Below are 12,852 nucleotides of genomic sequence, written 5' to 3'. Positions count from 1 at the left end.
CATGATTACAAAATTTAATAAATACTTATCATCTTGTTGAATAAATCTAAAATCATATTGAAGAAATCTTTATAAATTGAAAATAAAACTTCTTTGGTAAGCTATAGGTATGAAAATATCATAATTTTGATTAATCTAATTAAATTAAAATTAGTTACATGGATTTTATATCTATTTAATTTACACGACCAAAATAAAAATATCTATTTAATTTACACGATCAAAATAAAAATATCAATTTAATTTATAAAACAGATGGGTTATTTGTGATAAATTTTCTAGAAATCTTTAGAAGCAAGTAAAATATCTTTCAATTAATGATAATTAGTTAAAATGAGCGAAATTAATGACAAAAACGTTGATTGTTATGGAATTAGTCCCAAAATGTATGAACAAATTTATTATACGTAATTAATGTATAATATTGTTTGGAATATGCTTTTATTATTAGTTACCATAAGTACAATCAGATTTTATTTGATTTCCATAAATATTTGTTTTTATTTCAATTTTTCATTATTAATTCGAATTTATATTCCAAAAAAATTTCAAAGATCCGATTTCAGAATTTCGGGTCAATTTTCTGATTTTAACCCGACCCATTTTCAATTGTACTTCTCTTTTAATAGTATAGAGATTTATATTATAGTTTACAATTGTTATTAAGTAACGGTATACAACAAATCCGCGAGACAATTATTAATAAACTGAATTTAACCCGTATTAAAGCGGTATACAAATATTGATTCAAATTCGTCCGCCATATAAATCCTTTCCGAAATATAACCCGTTCCATAATTTATTAACTCATCCTGTGATTTTTTTATTTTAAAATTTAATGATTATTTATTATATAAAAGTTTACAAATCATATCATCCTCTAAGACCACGAGATATTTTATGGCAGGACAATTTTTGGTTTTATACAATTTTTTCTAAATGAGACTGATTTAATATGTCTAATATTTGTGGTATTAAAAAAAGGATTTAATCCGTATTGAAGCGCAGATTAATGATATTTTAATCTTTTTATTATTGTTGATTCAAAAACCCGTTCCGCCAAACCGTCTGGCCAAAAATACTCATTTATTTTATTAATGTTCTTAATATGATATGATTCTGTCTAAATATTTTAATCGATGTAAAAAGTTGAACACACATTTCGTCAATTGGATAATATATGTCTGTTTTTAAAATTCCGAATCACAGTATATGCAGAAAAAAATTCCTTTTTTTTTTTTTACTTCATGTATTATATGATGATTCAAAACAATTAAAAACAAATTAAACAAAGATGATAGGAAAATTATAATTATAAATCTTAATCAAATCTTCTAAATATCTAAATTATTAAATATGGAATATCTGGTGTATGAGTTGGATTAAATATAACCCGACCCAACAAATTTTTTTGGGAAAGAATTTTAAAAACGGATCGGATATCCGATATATCCAGAAGCATTTTTATCCATCCGTCACCAAAGTGGTGCAAAAATACTAATATAGAGATATACATTAAAATTAGCAAATTTCCGTATACTTGAACGAATAAAACAGTTGTAATACGAAAAATAAACATAAATGTGGTAAGTTTTCTCTCTCTTTTTTTTTCAGTTGTATCCAAAGAATACGACGAAACACACAAAATAAGTATGGAAAGAAAAAGCAAAAACTTACATGGTTTATTGAAAAAAAAGGAGCTGAGGTGGGCCGTATAATTGGAGTCCATTTTCTATATACTTATAAATAAAAATAAATAATTCTCTCTCCACTGACATTGGTAAGGGTAAAGGCAAAGAGAGAAAAAAAAAAAAAAGACTGTTCATCATCATCGTCTCTCCCAAGAAAAACAAAAAAAAACCATGAAAATGAAGAAGAAAGGAAAAGTTTACCCATCTCCTCCTCTTCCTTCTTCATCTTCCTCTTCTTCGGCTAACCATCTCAACGAAGATGATGATGATTCTCTCTCTGTGTTGAAGCTTCTTCCAGCAACGATTTTGGTTCTCGTTTCTGTTCTCTCAGCTGAAGAAAGAGAAGTTCTTGCTTACTTAATCACAAGAGGAACCACCATTTCCGATAGAGGGAACTCTTCTTCGAAGAATAACAAGACGAAGAAGAAGAGCAACAACAAATCTGCCAAAAATCACAAGCCACCAGTTTTCGATTGTGAGTGTTTCGATTGTTACACTAACTACTGGTTTCGTTGGGATTCATCGCCGAATCGCGAGCTTATCCATGAAATCATCGAAGCTTTCGAGAATCATCATCTCACTAGTGGTGAACAAAACTCGGCTTCTCGCAACAAATCTAAGAGAGGTAAGAAGAAAGAGAAACCGGGTCGTCGGGTCACTGATTCGGATAGTAATAATAAACCGGGTATTCGGGTTAGTGATGATGATGATAAGGATTCTAAACCCGTCGTCGAGCCAATGACTGAGACCACTGTTTCCGAGAGTAGCCACGTGTCGTCTCCAGATAGATTGAGTGAAGCTGAGGTGGCGGAAGGAGAACCGGAGGATGAGATTGTTGTTGAAGAAGAAGAGGAAGAGGAAGAAGAATCGACGGTGGTGGTTTTTGCGGCGGCGGCGAGTTCTGTGACGGGACACAAGGGATTGGCGAGGAAGGTATTGCCGGACGTGTTGGGTTTGTTCAATTCCAATTTTTGGAGGCTTTGGAATCCGAACGCCTAAAAGCATCAACCGGAAAAAGTTATGCTTTTTTTTTTTTGTTGTTACTGTTTTCTCAGGAAAAAAATATAATCTCATCTTTTGCTTTAGTTTTTTCTTATTTCTCTAAAAATTACATGACTTCTTTGGGGTTATGTTTAATGGTTGAAAAAAATGCAGCTCTTTTAGTTTTAGCCACCATTTCTGTTCATGAAATTCTTCTCTAGCATATGTGATTATTGTTTGAATTGCAATGTTGTTGATGTTTTGCATTTTCAAGTTCTTTGAATTGCAATTTTTGTGTTTGGTGGTGAGACTCTAGTCTCTCTAGGCGCAGTACAATGATTTTGAGATTTATTAGAATGTTTGTTTTTTAGCTTAGGAACAAAGTTTGTGGATTAGGTAGACTGTTTCGAAGGGTGGGCCAACAAATATTTTCCTTGTGATTAAGGCATCCTCCTCAATAGTGAGATTGTGTCTCTATCTATTTATCTATCCATATACTTTCTATGTTTATGTTTTACCATATACTTCTCATATGAGTTCTATTTGGGAAAAGTCTTAAAAAAGATTTGGAAGTCTCATGATATATGGTTTTAGGTTGATCAAACCAGACATGCTCTGAAGTTGAAGAGTCCTCAATCACAGTAATGTATTGTGGCGCACCAACAATAATCAAAAAGATTCAATAAGAAAACTAAAGAAGCAAGGATTAAACTTAAGAGTTTGTAGGTGCCAATAATGGGAACCTACACCAACTGCTCCAACATATCTTTGATTAAGTTGCTTCAAAAAATTGTATATGTTACGATTTAATAACTTGTAACTCAACTTGATCTCAAGATCCTTTAGCTCAAAGCTTCACACAAAACTAATTGTTCAAAGATTCAAAGATAGAGATCGAAGAAGACGACACAAACAAATTGTTTACCCAGTTCGAATCATCGATATGATGACTCTACGTCTGGGGCTGGATTCAATCCAGCAATCCACTATATGAATCAAGTGTTATCCTCAAGCTCAAAACCAGAGCTCAAGAATCGATTACAAGAGAAAGAGATTGAGAAAATTTCTATTACAAAAGAAAGACGAAGAAGAAGACTATTTATAGTCATCACCAACAACCGACTTAGTCAAAACCCTCTTGAACAAGCAGAGTCTTCTAATCCCATTGCAATTCTGATTTCTCCCTTCTTTAACCAATGCCAAACCGACATTTAACCAACCCCTTAACCAGCTAAACCAAGTCGACATCAGGCTTAACCAGAAGAGTTGGATCACACCTTCACATTCTCCACCTTGATACAATTCTTCTCCATCATAGTAGACTGCTATACTTGGACTTAACCTCCAGCAACACAAGCTTAAAAGCTTATTCCCATTTGATCAGCTTCAGAACCTCCAAAGCTGATTCAAAACTTCTAACAGGTATACACTTGGTTAAAATATCTGCAGGATTCATCGAAGTATGAATCTTGAATACTTCAATATTACCCTCTTCCTTGATTTCACTCAGAAATGATCTTTTCAATGCCATGTGCTTTGTCCTTTCGTGAAACACACTGTTCTTGGACAAACATATTGCAGACTGAGAGTCACACCAAACTTGAGCGTTATCCTGCACAAAACCAAGATCACCAAGTAACCCTTTTACCCATATAGCTTCCTTTACTGCTTCAGTCAAAGCTATAAATTCTGCTTCAGTTGATGACAAAGCCACTACTGGTTGTAGACAAGACTTCCAACTGACTGTATTTCCACCAACAGTGAATACATATCCACTAGTTGACCTTTTTCTATCCAAATCACCACCATGATCTGAATCACAGTACCCAACAACACTTAGATCCTTTCCTTTGGTATACACTAAACTCAGATCTTGTGACCGTTTTATGTACCTTAGCAGCCATTTTACTGCTTGCCAATGAATAGATCCTGGTCTACTCATGAATCGACTGACCAATCCTATCCCATAAGCAAGATCTGGCCGTGTGCCTATCATTGCATACATCATACTTCCAACAGCACTTGAATAGGGAGTCTTCCCTGTATCTATACACTCTGAATCATCCTGTATAGAAGACAACTTAAAATGAGTACCAATAGGAGTAAGTGCACCCTTGCAATCACTCATATTAAACCTCTTGAGTATCTTATTCAAATATCCTGCTTGAGATAAACTTAGAACCCCATTTACTCGGTCTCTGGAAATTTCTATTCCAAGTATCTTGCTTGCAGCTCCCATGTCTTTCATCTCAAATTCACTACTGAGTCTCTTTTTAACCTTGTTGATCTCTGACATACTTTTTGCTGCAATCAACATGTCATCCACATATAGCAACAGATAAACATATTCTTCATCGTTTACTGATTTTACATACACACACTGATCATGGGCACTTCTAGCAAACTTTTCATCAGTCATGAACCTGTCAAATCTCTTGTTCCACTGACGTGGTGCCTGCTTTAAACCGTACAGTGATTTCTTCAGGAGACATACCTTGTCTTCATTTCCAACTGACACAACACCTTCAGGCTGTTCCATATACAGCTCTTCCTCCAAATCTCCATGCAAGAAGGCTGTTTTAACATCCATTTGTTCAAGCTCTAAGTCTTTATTCACCACCACCGACATTAGAACCCTGATAGAAGTATGTTTCACTACAGGGGCAAATATCTCTTGATAGTCGATTCCTTCTTTCTGTGTGAATCCTCTTGCAACCAACCTTGCTTTATGTCTCTTAGATTCAACACCAGGTATGCCAGGTTTAATTTTGAATAACCACCTGCAACCTATTACTTTCCTGTCTTTTGGCCTGTCTACCAAAATCCATGTTCCATTCTTGATTAAAGAATCCATTTCTTCTCCTATAGCTCCATTCCATAGAACCCAATCTTTGTCCTTCTGAGCATCATGAAGACATTGTGGTTCTTCTTCCACATTTAGTATCTCACATGTCATTAATGCAAATGCAAATTGAGTATAGTCCTTCATTTTAACCGGAGCTACAATTTTCCTTCGAGGTCTGTCTCTTGCAAGCTGGTAGTTTGTCAGACCAACTCTTGCAGGTGACTGAACTATTTCAGTGTCACCTGGTTCTTCATTAGACTCATCATCACTGATCTCTTCTTGTTCAGTGATTACTCCACCTTGCTTAGAACTCACCTGTTCTTTGACCAATTCTGTAATATCCTCAGAATTTGGAGTTATTGTCTCAGAGTCATTCTTTTCAGCCTCACTTATTTTTCCTTTTAAGTCTTTGTAGACTGTATCTTCTTGGAATACTACATTCCTACTGATGACACACTTCTCTTCATCCAGCAACCAAATCTTGTATCCTTTGGTGCCTGCAGGATAGCCTAAGAAAACTCCTTTCAATGCTCTAGGCTTTAATTTCCCCTGATCATGATGAACAAATGCTATAGATCCGAATCTCTTCAAGTGTTTGTATCCAGGCTTCTTGTTTAGCCACAGCTCTTCAGGGAAATTATGATCAATTGCTGATGCAAGAGACCTATTGATGATATAGGCTGCAGTAGCAGCTGCTTCAGCCCAGAAACTTTCATCTAAGCCAGACTCATTCAATAAGCATCTCACTTTCTCCATGATAGTACGATTCATTCTTTCAGCAACACCATTCTGTTGTGGTGTATAAGTGCATGTCCTATGCCTTTCAATACCATGGGTTTTGCAATAACTGTCAAATCTAGTATTACAAAATTCTAACCCATTATCTGTTCTCAAACACTTAACCTTTCTATCCACCTGATTCTCTACCAGTTCTTTCCATTCACAAAACTTCTCAAATGTTTCATCCTTAGTCTTGAGGAAGTATAACCAGACTTTTCTAGTCTTATCATCTATAATAGAGAGAAAGTATTGTTTACCTGATAAGGAGGGAGACACGTTTGACGATCCCCATAGATCTGCATGAACATAACTCAGAGCATCTACAGCATCATGCTTTCCCACATTGAAGCTTAGTCTTTTAGACTTTCCCATTACACAATGTTCACAGAAATCTAGTTCCTTGATTTCTTTACCATTCAACAGACCCTTACCAGCAAGAACTTTCAGGTTGTTCAGGCTCATGTGACCTAACCTGCTATGCCACAGGGCAGTTTTGCTCTTTAAATCCACAGCAGTACAACTTTCTGTCATTATTGTCTCACCATCAAGGATATACAATCCATTCATCAACTTTCCACATAGTGCCGTAATCTGATTCTTGAAGTACCTGACTTTACCTGCTCCACCTTGATGTTGGTACCCCAACTTGTCAAGTGTTCCTGTGGAGATTAGATTCCTTCTTAGATTAGGCACATACTTGACATTATTCAATACCTTGATGGATCCTCCGTGAGTATTGATTCTGATGGAACCTTGTCCCTGTGATTCTACTGAGTGATCATCTCCAAGTAATATAGTTGTGGATCCATTCTCTTGAAAATTACAGAACCAGTCTCTTCTAGACGTCATGTGTGATGTACACCCTGAGTCAAGAACCCATAGATCCTTAACCAGCTGATCATTCACACTTAGTGCTTCAGAGAATACCAGTTTCTCTGTGATGACCCCAGCTTCACCTTGTTCCTCACTTTCCATCTTCTTCTTTCTGGCAAAACAATCCTTTTTAACATGGCCCTCTTTCTTGCAGAACCAGCATGTAAGCCTAGTTTTGGAGTTTGACCTGCTCCTACCTCTGCCTTGTCCATTCTTCTGATTGTTCCTCACTTGTTGCCTACCTCTCTCTGTAGTATACAAGACTGTTGAAGGGCTTCTCTCAAGTTCTTGCAACTCATCCAGCTCTCTTTCCAACGATTTAGCAGAGGAGATAACATCTTGCAGTGACAATGCTTTATTCCCATACTTCAAAGTATGCTTCAACTGCGAGTACCTAGATGACAAACCATTCAAGAATAGAATTGCACGAACTTCTTCACCTACCACAATCTCTAGACTGCTTAATTCAGCAACAATCTTCAAGAATTCGTTCACATTCTCATTAATGGTCTTTGAATCACTCATCTTGAATGAGTAAAACTTAAGCTGTACATAGATCCGATTAGGAAGGGAGGTTTCCATGTATAGCTTGTTCAATGTCTCCCACATCTCAGCTGCAGTCTTACAGTGATCAATTTTTCTCAACACCGCATCACCAACATGAGCAATTATTCTATTCATTGCTTGTTCCGATTTCTCAATCTTGTCAAGATCTGGAACTTCCTTTGTTTGTGATGATTCCGTGACATTGTCACCCTCCTCAATCTTCTTTCCTTCAGCTTTAGTAAGAGGAACTGTCTTCGTCAATGAGAAATCATCAATGATACCTTTAAGCCCAGCTAAACCCAGATGAGCTTTCATCCTCGTCTTCCATAGCGAGAAATCGGAGTTCTCGTTAAAGACCTGAAACGAAGCCTTCATGATCGTAGTCGTACCTGTGTCGTTCGCCATAACCCTCAAGAACCTGGCTCTGATACCAATCTGTTACGATTTAATAACTTGTAACTCAACTTGATCTCAAGATCCTTTAGCTCAAAGCTTCACACAAAACTAATTGTTCAAAGATTCAAAGATAGAGATCGAAGAAGACGACACAAACAAATTGTTTACCCAGTTCGAATCATCGATATGATGACTCTACGTCTGGGGCTGGATTCAATCCAGCAATCCACTATATGAATCAAGTGTTATCCTCAAGCTCAAAACCAGAGCTGAAGAATCGATTACAAGAGAAAGAGATTGAGAAAATTTCTGTTACAAAAGAAAGACGAAGAAGAAGACCATTTATAGTCATCACCAACAACCGACTTAGTCAAAACCCTCTTGAACAAGCAGAGTCTTCTAATCCCATTGCAATTCTGATTTCTCCCTTCTTTAACCAATGCCAAACCGACATTTAACCAACCCCTTAACCAGCTAAACCAAGTCGACATCAAGCTTAACCAGAAGAGTTGGATCACACCTTCACATTATATTTTAAAAGTCTAGCCGAAGCTCCTCTTGCCTGGGCTCATGGTCGGCCTTGTTGTTAACCCTTTTTATGTGGTCTATAAAATGTTTTTACAACTTGTGTTTTGAAATTGAAGTACTTATTAATAAATATTATCTACTATAATGACAACTCTTCTTGAGCAATTCTGAAAGTTTATATAATATATATGATCACTGGAATAGCATTTTATAAAAATGGTCATAAGAAACAAATGTATGTTTCGATTGCCTAATAAAATGCGTCAAGTATCGTGACGAATGAAGTTTGAATGTCGGTCCGTAGGTTCTTAAGGACAATCAAAATTCTTGCAAGGAGTCTCCCAGCAATACCCTAGATCACGATCACACAAAGTTCCAAATTGAATACGACTTTAGAAGTGAAGAAGTGAAGAAGATGAAGTAAAAGTCCTGTTTCTAACTACCTTGTTACAACATGAAGCAACAAAACATTTGGTTTCGTTTATATTAGGAAACCAAATTTAAACCAAGACTCTTTAAATTCTTTAATCAGTTTCAATCAGGGCCGGCTCAATTATTTTGGAGTCCCTGTACAAATTTTAAAAATTGGTCCTTTCTTCATAAAAATAAAATTAAAAAAATGGGCCTTTTTCATGTTAGAAAAATCTTAAAAATTGGCCTTTTTCATATTAAAGAAAATATTTGGGTTTTTCTCATGCTAAAAATATCTTAAAATTTTTTAAAATTACCATTTTTTCTTACTAAAAAAAAATTTGGACCCTTAAATTTACCCCAAAAAAATTTGGCCTTGTACATTTGCTCCACAAGCACACCCTATACGCCGGCCCTGGTTTCAATTGAACCAATGTCCCCAAGCTACATGTTATACCATGCAAATCTGTTCTTTGTAAATTGTCTTAAACCTTAACTTCTAGTTCCACACCACTCACCATAACTCTGATTCTCACCCAAAACCAGAAATAAACTTGTACTACTGCCAAAGGCTTATGAAGCCCAACAACAAATATTGGCCCACATAACAAGCCCAAAGCTCACACATAGCATCCACGTGGCACGTAGTGATTTTTTCTTATTAACAAGCTTAGTTGTTCTTTTACTGTAATTATTTTCTGTTCTTTTCCAAAAAAAGATATAGAGGCTGCGAGATGTGAAAGAAAAAAGTGAAATTGTAAAAGAACACGTGCGTCTTCCAAAATCTGTCTTAAGGGTTATAATATTCAAACCTTTGATCTCTATGATAATTGTCCAACCTTTTCTTTTTTACTTTGTGCTTTGAATGGTCAAACAAACATGGACTACCAACAGTAAATGGTGAGCTACTTTTGTTTTCCTATTTGAAAATGATTAATAATTGGCAAATGGTTTCAACTTCAAACCTTGGAGAATAATCATCAAACACGTTTGCGCTTATTGTTACCTTCTACAAGGATTAAAAAGTTTGACCAAAATTCATATGAATATTCACTGACGTCCCAAAACAAACCATGGAAATTAATTTACTTTCCACTAAGCCAAGGAAGCAAAAAAAAAAAAAAAATAGCAATATACGTCATAAGTTATATCCACGCAATTGGTATTTATTCAATAAAAGTATAAAACCAACAAGAAATGGTATTTATTCACCATGCAATCGGTATTAACCATATCTCCCAATAGTGACATCAACATCTTTATTCTTTGTTTGCAGGAATGGAACGAAGAACCGATTCAAGCTATTATACTTCTCTTTTTTTCCAACGTGTAACTAGTCAATAAAAATCGATGGTCCAGAGACAAACTCGTATATACAAAATTCGAAAAAGACTTGTAGTGTGTTTAAGAGCCAATCTAACAATTTTATATGTGTGGATTCAAAGATAGTAGACTTTGATTGATCAATTCTGTATTTATTATAGCACGGATAAAATGACGTTAGACAAAAAGAAAAACGTAAACCTCATATGACGTTCGGATAAAAGAAAAACGTAACACGTATGTGACGTCATTCTAGAGATTCATTCGTTTGTAATAATCTTCCACAATCCCATTAGTAAAAATTCTGTAATAATCTTCCACAATCCCATTAGTAAAAATTCTGTGTTCGTACGTCGGTCCATGCATCGTTTTTTTTCTTCTTCTTTTTAATCTACTTCAATAAATTGTGAAAAGCAGAAGAATGAGTAATTGATTCTTACGTCAGATCACCAATAAGTCTATAATTTACTAGAAAATGTTTATTAATGCGCATTTTTGAAGCACTTTCAATAGTATACGTTCTTGTATATATCTAATCCTTATCCATATATATATATATATATATATATATATATATATATATATATATATATACATTGATTATTACTCGTGAAAATCAGTTAATAATCTTGAGAAAATTGCCTTTAGATATATGCATATCTTTTAAGAAATTATAAGATTATGGGTACATATATAAAACATAATGTTACAAATGTAATTATGTAAAATGCCTAATCCTTACGTATCGTCTACGACACTACCCATCTTTAACGATTAGCAGCGGGCCGCCTCTTCGTCTTTGACTTCATTGTCTGCCATAAATATGTCTATATATTTTAGACTAAACTTTAATATGTTTTCACTAAATATCTTAACAAAGTCCAATCAATTATCAAACAAAAAGAGAGGAAAAAAAAACCTTCTTCTTTTGGTATTCAGGTGGATTGGTCTGTCTTACAACAAGATTCCACAAACAACTAGGAATATGGAGGGATATGATAATGGGTCGTTGTATGCTCCGTTTTTGTCGTTGAAATCTCATTCAAAACCGGAGTTGCATCAAGGCGAATTAGAAGAGGGCTCAAAGGTTAGATCAGAAGGTTGTTCGAGAAGCGTGGAGTCGTCGAAAAAGAAGGGGAAGAAACAAAGGTATGCGTTTCAGACAAGGAGCCAAGTGGATATTCTTGATGATGGTTATCGATGGAGGAAATATGGCCAAAAGGCCGTCAAAAACAACAAGTTCCCTAGGTTCTTCTTCAATTCTTCCTTCTTAATTATCCGTTGTTTACAATTGCTATATATATATTTTCTAATATTGAACATATATAAAGAATGAGATAAGAGTTAGACATAGTATGCTTTAGCCAAACTCGAATCAACCTAGCTCCAACTAATGTATATATATGTATCACTCACATAAGCCCTAGATTGATCTTAATTAGTACTAGTTTGCATATATGGTTTGATTAATTTATCGTTTTCATCTTAGCGAGATACAGGATCTATTTGTTTCTCTATCTAATAATTAATCAACATTTAAATATACTTTTGGTCAACAAATCATAGAAATATGCTTTTGTGTGTGAAGAAATTTGATGATTAGTTACTCTTCTAAAAGATTCCATGAATATATATGTATTCGATTCACATCTAGTCTAGACTGATCTTAACTAATTAATTTGGATATGGAAATTGATTTGATTAATTTCTTTTTATATTTATTTTGCTAGTCTATCTAACAATCAGGGTAGTCAGTGATTAAAAATGAAAGTCGTCTTTTGGTAAAAAAATTTTAAAATTTGGATTTGGGAACAAATATGATAGTTAATTACTCTTCTAAGAGATTCAAAAACATTTATTTTCATATCGAGAAGTGAAGTGTTTTGAAATATAACTAATGGTTTATACATATAAATGAGCAGGAGTTACTATAGGTGCACATATGGAGGATGCAACGTCAAGAAGCAAGTGCAAAGGTTAACAGTGGACCAAGAAGTGGTCGTGACAACCTACGAAGGAGTGCATTCGCATCCCATTGAGAAATCCACCGAAAACTTCGAGCATATTCTCACTCAAATGCAAATCTACTCTTCTTTCTAATTGTTTTCTCAAATCTTTTATACCTTAATTTGGAGCCTATAATTCTTAGAGCTCATGTTGTAAATTATTAATAAAAATTAGAGTGTATATATTTTACGTGTGTTGAAACAAACTCATGCATGTGATCAACTGGAGTTTGTATCCTAATAATTTCTATTAAAGTTTTCAAAATTGAGCGTAATTTATTACTGACATAAGCATATAATATAATACACAAATTAAATCCTAACAACGGTAAATAAAAATATTATTTCAGTAATTTGAGAAACAATAGTTAGGCGTTAATTAGATATGTCATAGTCTCTAACCACCCACTGAAAGTTGTAAGAAAACTACGAGGTATTTTGGAATCTGAAAGTTAGTTGGATGAATGTCAAG

At 34.7% G+C, this 12,852-nt stretch overlaps 2 protein-coding genes across 2 annotated transcripts; both read left to right on the top strand.

The window, feature by feature from the left end:
- Positions 1-1,749: 1,749 nt before the first annotated feature.
- LOC9309666 lies at positions 1,750-2,938 on the top strand. The gene has a single exon (XM_021023641.1). It carries the CDS (start codon positions 1,863-1,865, stop codon positions 2,688-2,690), a length of 828 nt encoding a protein of 275 aa, XP_020879300.1. The 5' UTR covers positions 1,750-1,862; the 3' UTR covers positions 2,691-2,938.
- An 8,251-nt stretch (positions 2,939-11,189) lies between these two features.
- On the top strand, positions 11,190-12,650 carry LOC9307616 (probable WRKY transcription factor 75). The gene is made up of 2 exons (XM_002873551.2): positions 11,190-11,622; positions 12,297-12,650. The coding sequence occupies exons 1-2, from the start codon at positions 11,198-11,200 to the stop codon at positions 12,472-12,474; spliced, it is 603 nt and encodes a 200-aa protein (XP_002873597.2). The 5' UTR covers positions 11,190-11,197; the 3' UTR covers positions 12,475-12,650.
- The last annotated feature ends 202 nt before the right edge of the window (positions 12,651-12,852 follow it).

Source organism: Arabidopsis lyrata (assembly GCF_000004255.2).
Source record: "Arabidopsis lyrata subsp. lyrata unplaced genomic scaffold ARALYscaffold_6, whole genome shotgun sequence".
Classification (NCBI taxonomy): domain Eukaryota; kingdom Viridiplantae; phylum Streptophyta; class Magnoliopsida; order Brassicales; family Brassicaceae; genus Arabidopsis; species Arabidopsis lyrata.
Note: the sequence above shows the minus strand (reverse complement) of the source record. Positions and strands in the feature narration are given on the sequence as shown.